At 40.5% G+C, this 10016-nt stretch overlaps 1 protein-coding gene across 2 annotated transcripts; it reads left to right on the top strand.

Moving 5' to 3' along the window:
- The first annotated feature begins 6284 nt into the window (after positions 1–6284).
- LOC110904079 ((S)-8-oxocitronellyl enol synthase CYC2) lies at positions 6285–8636 on the top strand. Of its 2 annotated transcripts, none has more exons than XM_022149883.2 (2): positions 6285–7041; positions 8021–8636. In XM_022149883.2, exons 1-2 carry the CDS (start codon positions 6377–6379, stop codon positions 8484–8486), a joined length of 1131 nt encoding a protein of 376 aa, XP_022005575.1. In that variant the 5' UTR covers positions 6285–6376; the 3' UTR covers positions 8487–8636. The 2 variants fall into 2 exon arrangements, with proteins under 2 accessions (XP_022005575.1, XP_022005576.1); XM_022149884.2 differs by having other exon boundaries at positions 6291–7041; positions 8036–8636.
- The last annotated feature ends 1380 nt before the right edge of the window (positions 8637–10016 follow it).

Here is a 10016-nt window from a genome sequence, read left to right as displayed (position 1 = left end):
TAGGAGTTTGTTGGATGGCATAAAAAGAAGATTAGATCATGAAGGAAGTTCCTGGGTGGAAGAACTGCCAAATGTCCTCTGGGCACACCGAACAATGCCTAAGACAAGCAATAATGAAACCCCCTTCAGCCTAACATATGGTGCGGAAGCAATGATACCCGCGGAAGCGGGATTGCCATCATTGCGTCGCCTTACCACCGGCGACGATAATGACAGACTGCTAAGGGAAGGCTTGGATATACTCGAAGAAAGACGTGAATCCGCCGCCATCAATGAAGCGAAATACAAGAAGACACTGGAAAAGTATTACAACAAACGCGTGGCACAGCATACCTTCAAAGAAGGCGACTACGTCATGCTCAACAATAAGGCCAGTAGAGCGGAACCCTCAAGCAAACTGGGACCCAACTGGGAAGGTCCCTACATCATTCAAGAAGATCTGGGAAAAGGGGCCTACCGCTTGTCCAGGCTAGATGGCACCGCTGTACCGCGTAGTTGGAATATAGCTCAATTGAGAAAATGTTATCTGTAATGACTTGCTCCTAACATCAAGAGTAGACTTTTCTTCTCCTAATAAACAAGTGTAATCCATCCACAGCGATGTCGCTTTCTTTCATCTAAGTTTTGAGTTTAATAAAAGTCATTTCCTTTTATCTTCCCTCATTACTTAAACACACAATAAAATTTACCATCGCATTTTAACTACACATAATGGTAAACAACAAAAGTACCCTTAAACACGAAATATTTTCATGCATATAAGTCATAGGGTCAATACATACAGCGCTGAAAACGGGTATCTTGGTAATAGATACGCTAACCGCTACAAAAAGATAGGTATTTTGGTAATAAATACATACGAACTATCTTACACAAACCAAGTACTTGTCCCTGTTGTTAAAAACCAACATATGGGAACCAAAATAGAACATGTTCTAACACCTACTTATGGGAACAGGTTGCCATCACCTCTGCAGGGGTATGCAGCACCTTACCACCACACCCCAGCACACAAGGATCAACGGCCAAGTCATCGGTCGATCCTCCAATCACCGGTGGAACTACCATCCCCGGGTCACCAACAGGATTCCTAACGGAACAACCACCGCGACGACGTTCATACACCAAACGGCAACGTTGAACACGATCAACCGGTATGACCTCCATCAAGGTGTCAGCTGATAGCGATGCTACATTCGTGTCAGCTGGCAATGGGTCCTCGTAAATGACACTCTTGCATGCTCGGTTTGCCCGGGACGGGACAGCATGGGAAGGCGACCCTCTCCTCCGGATCATCGACCTCGTTACCGGAATTTGCTAGTTAAACCAAACCGTCAGCGGCATCTAAGCGCCGGAAGATGTCAGAAAGTCTTTGTCTATAACTTTTCTGACTCATCTTTTCAAGTTACTAAATTAGGAAAAACAAACCCAATTTATAAACGGGCAAATAGTTAAACAGTTTTGACAGTAATGACGATAGCAACATTAATGGAAAATAATCATTACACGTCAAGTCGCCACATTTCAGAAAAACGACGACGTCAGCCATCATGACATTAGCATTAAAATGTCTGACAAGTCATTCAGATACTTTCACAAAAACCAAGTCAAATAGTGTCACTACAAATGTTGCGAGAAAGTAACATACATAAACAAAACAAATTACTTATTCCTCCTCCGACTCCTCCGTGGGGTCCAGCATCAAACGCAAGGACTCAACGCCATCTTCATTCACCTTGTCCATCAGATCGGCATACGCAGGCAATGGCTCGTTGTACGTGGCCTCCAGTGCATCAGCCATGTCACCTTGAAATTTGCCCCTTACCGCATGGAAATCCGAAGCAATCTTTTCCGATTGCTGGCAGTCAAAGTACCCTTTGTAAACACCATCATGGTGACCGGATTGATACGCGACAACGGAGAGGCGATCTATTAGCGCTGTAAAAGGCGCTGATTGGCGAAAGTATTCGAACGCCCCTACTAATCCGTTTGTTATCAACCAGTTCCTGTCACCCCGCAAAGCAGCCAGTTGGCTGGTTAAGCTATCCACTTCAGCGTTTGCTTGCTCTAGGGCAATTTCCACCTCTTTCAAACGCGCGGTGGAGGATTGGGCGAGTGCATTTCTTTCAGAGAGAAGGGAATCACAACGATGTTAAAGCTCCCTAAGCTGCCCCTCCCGTTCCTCCAATTCCGTTTTTTTCGCTTGGGCTTTAGCATTCGCAGCTTCCACCTCAACGGTCAAAGCTTGATAGCGCTCCTGCACCTGAGACACAAAGTCAGTGGCAATTCGGAATTTTTCCACTTGAGCAGACATTTCAGATCTTACCTGCTGGGCCTCAGTAACAGCTTTACGCTCCAACTCCTCCTGCACGTTTTTAGCGTGAGCAAGGACCCGGTCCTTCTCCGCTATATCGCTGGCCCATATGATCCGCTCCTCAGCAAGGTGGGCAGTCACCCTCTTCAAGTCATCCTCAGCTTTATTTTTCTCTGACAAAAACCGGCTCTCCCTTAACCCAGCGACTTAAAGCTGACTCTCCAGGCGGTACTTCTCATCTTTGAGTTCTTCAATAACGGCCCGCGCCTGGTGGAGCTCATTGTTGTCATGCATCCACCTGCGCCGGATCTCTGTAAGCCGCCGGGGCTGACTAACAGAATCCACAATCACGGAATTCACTAAATTCTTGTTATTCAGACCTTCAACATACGCCGCCTCGGCCGGGGGGTAAGCCCGCTCAACCCAATGCTGAACCACTTGGGGAAAGATCAACCTAGAAGACTCTGCAATTTTCCATTGGGGCTAATAGCGTTTATCCCGAGTGTTGGGATCCCAGTTGATGGTAGGCAAATAAAGGTCGTCACCTAGGCGGGCCCCATCATCAGCAATGCCACTCCTGGACCCCCAGTATCGCCAGCAGCATGATCTCCAGCACTAGTTGCCTCGTGAGCAAGGGATACGGTAGGCATTTCTTTCTCAGTAGCGGAAAATATATTCAATGGAGAATCAAACAAAGAGGAAGGAGCGACACTGGAAGTCAGTGGCGTGGAAACGGGACTAGCTGTTACAGTCACAGTGGCGGTAAGCGTAGGCGGCGACATGGCACAGCTAATGGCGGCAGTAACGCTGGCCTGAGGTATAAGCTCTGTAACGCTGCTACTGCCAGCAATGGGAAGCGCTACCCTTACAGATGACAAGGGGGTAGGTGTCACATTTTCAGTTTGAGCCCCGCTAGGAGTACCTGCATCAAAAACAAACTTCAGTAACACGAAGCTCATAATTTATAATCACATTTGAAGACAAAGAGTACATACCAAGCGACAGGGCATAGGCAGCTTGCACAGCCTCAAACGCGGTTAGAGTAGGAGAAACAAACGTTTTCCGTTTTCTCGACACATGAGTAGGGCTTGTCATTGCAGCAGTAGTAGAGATATCACCCCTAGTGAACGTTGCCCCACCAGCGGAAGACGTGGCCGCACCAGCCGCCATGTACTTCCTCCCGGTAACCTTTATCTGGGTGGGTTTTTTCTAGGGCGGCAACACCACTACCCGCGCTAAGAGAAAGGGGAGAGACGTAGGCAGCAGGATCCGCCGGCAAGGCGGGTAACAAAAACTGCTCCAAATGCACTCTCAACACATCTGGCTCCTGTTCATCGAGCACGCGGTCTGCGGCCCTCAACGCAAGATGCCGCAGAGGGTCAACAAAGTCAAACAAGCTCCATTCCCCTGTAATGTACATACATGTTATTTCCAAAACGGTAACACATATGACCAGCAAAAAACACGCATACCTTCATCATCCCTTCGAAAGGAAGGATACTGCTTGATGTCACGCCACAGCAAACTCATCCCCGCCATTACCAGGGCCCCTTTTGGAATTACTGTGCACTCGAAAGGGCGACCACACAACCTTGTATACAGGGCGTTAGACACATACGCATCTTAAGAAGGACCATCGTCCCTAACCTTGTCTTTTGGTCCCTTTTCTCTCCAGTACATCTCGCCAGGAATTACAGAGGCATCAATATAGAAAAATTTCTTTTTCCAATCCTTGTCTTTGGAACTGTTAGGAATATTCCTCAGACAAGACACATCGGTATCTCTTCGGTCGAATGTGAAAAAGAGGGATTTCCACACAAGAACAAAGAAAGCCCTAAACACAATAAGTTCCGGAATGTGCCCTAGGGCCGCACAAGCAAATTCGAACTGTTGAAGTTTCACTAATCCCAGTGGATGCAGTTGGGAAATGTGAATACGGTAATGGTCAAGTACCAATTTGAAAAACTTGGTAACGGGCAGCCGAAAATTGCAAAATTTGAAGAAATCACTAAACAATGTGATTTTGCCCTCCTTTAACGGAAATGTTGTGTCCGTTCTCGATGGTAACACGGGATTCCACTCAGCCCTGATGCCATAATCTTGCACAAGGTTGTTGTAAGAGACAACTCCCCACTTACAGAACAGGGCATCAGAGCTGGCTGAAACAGAGGAACAAGATTCACCGGTCTTAGAGGCCATTTGTTCAAAATAGGGAAGTGCAAGGAAGAGTTGTGAGGAAATCGAAACGGAATTCGAACCTCACAAACAGGGGTACTATTTATACACAAAGGTAACTTTTCAAATTCAAAAAGACGAACGGACGGAAACACGCGTCAGAGCAGGGTAAATACAGTTGTTATCCCAATGATGACTTAACTGTCACGTCCTATCCTATCACCACCATTTTCTCATAACACATAACGGCACTTTACTCGATAAAATTTGCCAAACACAGGGTACAGTAACTTTTCCTTCTCTTAGTCCGATCTCATGAATTTCATTTCATAACTTCGGACTGGGGGGACATGACGAGGTATGACCCAAATCGGCTAACCCGACCGGGTCATTACCTATTATTTTATTATAAATAAATAATTATAAACATTTATTCTGGAATATTCCGTCTTGCATTGATCGGTCACGCAACCAAATCCCCAACTTTTTGGGAAGATTATGCAAATCCCTAACTTATCGGGGCCCATCCTAAGTTAAGGGAAACCCTAATAGTAAACTATAAATAGAGGTAAACATCTAAGGTATGGATCATCTCACTCTCATACAACTTTCTTCTACCTACATATTTCTTTACTCCCACAACCCAGACTTATTCTAACGCCGGAGGGTGGTTACAGGAATAACCCCATTCCTGTAATGAGTCCTAACGGTGTTCTGTTTTGCAGTTAAGCTGTTTGGATCGCCAAGTGTTGAAGTCCTCGTTGGATACTACCGTGAAGGTCAGTGTTTCTTCACCAAGTAATATATTTTTTATAGTCTTATTCAAAATGGAACCATGTCATCGCCACAGTGTGTGGCCAAATCTGCTTGTTATTATTAAAAAGTGAGTATAGAACCCCTTTATCGTATATAGTTATATACTCGGTTTATATAAATTCCCACTAGTCTACTAGAGTTGTGATAGAATACAATTAGTGTAACACTATAAGTCTGCAAGATGCTAACACGTTCATACAACCATCATACATTGGTAGGGAGAAATTAAAATTAAAATTACACCATTTTGATCACGATAAAAAAAACCCTATCTTAGATCTATTTTTGACCCACAAGAAACAATATGATTTGATGTCTTCTATTAACTTGTGTATCAACTTCCTTTTATTGTTGAACACAACTTCATTCTTCACTTTTCATACTATCCAAATACTCGTTAGTGTTAGTACGACTGTATGCACCACCACCTTCTCTTTGTTCTTATTTTCCGCTCCGTATTTGTGAATTTGCATCAAATCCTTAAACGGAAATAGGGGGAATTTCACACCATTGCGATATAATTGGCCAAATCCTATTTGCTATCTCATATTGAGTAAATAGATGGTTCGCCGCCGGTTTCCACTCCTCTTTTAGACAAGGACACGAGGTGGGTTAGATAGTTATCCCTAAACAAATAATTTTTTTAGTGATACATTTTATTTGTATGTAAAATCAAGACACGTGAATGTTGAATATTAACTTTTCTATTTTATTGAATCTTTACATTACAATAACTTGCGTGCTGCTGCAGTTATATCAATCGCATTGGAATTGGTAAAATTATTATACAATAATATCATATATCATATATGTCATACATTTAAACAAAAAGCCAACGACACACACGAACAAAAGTGACGATCGATCTACCAAAATCCATCCCAAGGACACTACACGTGGAATGTACCTCATTTACATGGGAGAAAAAACTTTATGAAGTCTTATCTTTATATTTGTGGTTGAGGATTTCATATATGGTCATGTAACAAAATATAAAGCACATTATCTCATCAGCTAAAGTTCAAAGCCCCATATCAAATTTCTCTCTCTCTCTTTCCACACACACACACAATGGAGCCTGAAGCAAACACTAGACAACCGGTGGCTCTTATCGTAGGGGTTACCGGCATGGTAGGTGTTGCCTTCACTGAGGCCTTAAAGAAGCCAACAGCATTAGGCGGTCCGTGGACCGTCTATGGTGTATCGCGACGACCATTACCCACTTGGTTCCCATCCTCACTCCTCAACAAGCACATCATGTTGGACACACTAAACCAACAACAAACGCTTAAAATTTTAGCTCCACTTGCCTCCCAAATCACCCATGTCTTCTGGGTAGCCATACAAGTCAGCGAAAGTGAAGAATCCAACATTTCCCTAAACTCCACTATGCTTTCTAATGTCCTTAATGCATTAACTTCTTCTCCTAACTCAAAACTCAGTCACGTGACCTTGCAAACAGGCACACAGCAGTATTTGGGCCCTATTCATGATCCAACTCTTTTAACTCAACTCGTCCCTCGTGACTCACCATTCATAGAGGATTATCCTAGACTACCTTTTCCAAATTTCTACTATGCTTTGGAAGACATTTTAGCTTCCTACTCAAGATCTTTAACTTATTCCATACACCGCGCTTCTATAATCATCGGTTCATCAACAAGAAGTTACTATAATTCGCTTCTCACACTCGCCGTCTACGCCTTAGTTTGCAAACACCAAAACTATCCCTTCAGGTATAATTAGTCTTTATGACTATATCGTTCAGTTAGTTTGATCGATGGGGTGTATGAGATTGCTTATTAGAACATGTTATCTGCTGATCTATAGTCCAAGCACAATATATAAGTGGTTTCAGGATCGTTGGTACTCATCCTAGGCACGGGACTAGGGCCACCAAAAATTAAGTGCCTCTAATTTTAGCAAGTTTTATATATTGTATATGTATTAAGCGCAAATAAAAGCAAAACTAAACAAGTTCTTTTACTAAAGAAGCCAAGATTAAAATAGTGTAGGAAAAAAGACGCACATTCAAAACTCATTTTTGAGTTAAACTAAAGATATAAGTGTAGGGCAATTTTGCAAAAATAGTCTAGGATAATTTTGCAAAAGGGCCTTCACTTCATAGTTTACTTAGGGGGTCTCCAAAAACGTTGGAATGGCCCTGAGACGTGTTTTGGGCGATGAATGATATATTTTGGTTGTGATCATTAAGTAGTAGTGACTTATTCCAAAATGTCAATTTTCAAACAATAAATTGATCAGGTTTTTCAGGTGTTTTGGGGCTAAATTTTCGTTAGGTGTTCCAGTTTTCTACAGTTTACTTTACTTATTGTTTTATTAGAAACGTAAACATCTATAAAAATTCACAGTATCAGAACAATAATGAAAGTCGAGTGATTTTAAAGGAAAAAGAACTTTGAGTGACATTAGTGGTACCCTTGAGAAATTTGGTTATTTTTGGATGAAGCTTTCCAAATAAAATTACATCTCTAGTTTGAATTTGTATACGTGTGATTGCGCTTTTTATGTATTTATATATCTAAATTGACACTTTTAATATAAAACCAATTTTAAGCAGATTGTAATTCACAGTATGAGCACTTGTATGTTATGGTGGCTAGATATAGAGAGAGAGAAATAAGGGTGACTATGTGGTTGAATAACCGTCTTACATATCATACTTATTACATCATATTGATCAATTATGTATAGGTATGTTGGTAACAGGTACAGTTGGGAACACTTTTGGGATGTGTCCGATGCTAGAGTACTAGCCGAACAACAATTATGGGCATCTGTGACCGACAAAGCTAAGAATGAAGCATTTAATTGCACGAATGGTGATGTGTTTACATGGAAAATGATATGGAGGGTGCTTTGTGATGTGTTTGATGTTGAGTTTGTGCCGTTTGATGAAAAAGTAAAATTTGATGTTGTGGAGTTCATGAAGGATAAAGGGGAAGTTTGGGATAGAATTGTTGAAGAAAATGGTTTGTACAAGACAAAAATGGAGGAGATAACTTGTTTTGGTGCACTAGATACAGTATTAAAACTTGAGATTCAACACGTTTGTAGCATGAATAAAAGTCGAGAATTTGGGTTTCATGGGTATGCAAATACGCTCAAGAGTATACCAGAATGGGTTCAAAGGTTGAGAAAAATGAAGATACTTCCATAAAGATTAGGATTGTAACGGTTTTAGTTGCTGGGAATGAATAATTGTACTTGTTATAAATAAATATTATTATAGTTATCAACTTCATATATAGATGTATCTTGTTTACCAAGTTTCTCTCTTATATATATATTCCTTGTATTTTAGTGTAAACACACACCATTAATAATAAAAAGATTTTTCTCCTTACATCTCTTTCTCATATGGGAGTAATTATATGAAGATAATATTTAGAGAGGATAAAAATTGACGTGACATTTTGAAATGATAGTAAATTGTTCTATCGTATCTTACGTTTTGTATTACATATGTGCAAGTGATACATATATGATCATAAACCACAAGTTTATGTATCATAATTATTTACTTTAATGGCATGACCGGTTAGACCACACCGAATCAATGATGATGTGAAACATAATGAAATTGAAGATTCTTCTAGCTGATCGCATGTATTGTTTGCTCTTAAGGGAAATTATGTATTTGTCAATTAAGGGTGTGTATCCCTAAATATTTTGGAAGTGATTAAGGGCTATGCATATCCCAACATCATATCATTTAGTGTTTTAAATCGATGCATCGTCTAAATGGTTATCAAATCCACAAACTGAAGTTTGCATGATTGTGTCTTAGCTAATGTGATAGCAAGCATATTAATCCAGATTGGTATATTTATTTTAGTAATAACGGTGAATTCAATTCCCAAGTTATTAATGATTACTGGAATAAATTTTGAACTTCATATCGCTCATGTTTATACAAGAATTGCTTTGTTGAGACGATCACTAAACGTTCACAATTGATTGCAAAGCCAATGATCATAAAAGCAACATTTCATATTTGTATTTGGGTACATGTGATTTTACATGTACAACATGAATTTACATCAAGCCAATATGTCATCATACTTCCCCATTATTGTTGGTTTTTTTGGTCAGGAACCAAGCACGTCCCTTCTAAGATATTGGTTGTGCGGTATATATAATATTGATCCACCACTAGCACAATGTTGGGACCTCTAAAAGGGTTGAGAATATATGTTAGGTAAAATATAATTGTCTATGATTAAAAACTTAAAGCCACTGGTGAGAGATTTGCTTACGGCTCATTGGTTTTCACTTTAGTGAATGAATGTTCCCAACATTAGGGGGAGATAACAAGCAGTTGGAAAGTGAAAAGTGGAATAAATTATCATGTCATCTTGATCCTTAGACTATAAACGGTGAACCAGAAGTTCAAAAGATAATTCATTTACCAATATTAAAGAATAAATTACCAGACAAGTTCACTGATCTAAATAGAGTGACTAAGTATGTCACATAATCAACTGCTTATGCTCCAATTATATTTATGTAGACTAGTTGATTCCAATAACAAAATTTCTCGAAAATTTGAGCAAGTAATTAAGATGGTCAAGTCGAGGTTATTGTAATAAGATCTCCTGAAGAGACAATAGACATGATGGTTCAAGAAGAACCTCAGGTATCTGAAAATAAAGAGATCACGATAATTTGTATCATGTTTAAGATATGT

This window comes from Helianthus annuus, chromosome 14 (genome assembly GCF_002127325.2).
Source record: "Helianthus annuus cultivar XRQ/B chromosome 14, HanXRQr2.0-SUNRISE, whole genome shotgun sequence".
Lineage (NCBI taxonomy): Eukaryota > Viridiplantae > Streptophyta > Magnoliopsida > Asterales > Asteraceae > Helianthus > Helianthus annuus.
This window is presented reverse-complemented; position numbering and strand designations above follow the sequence as displayed.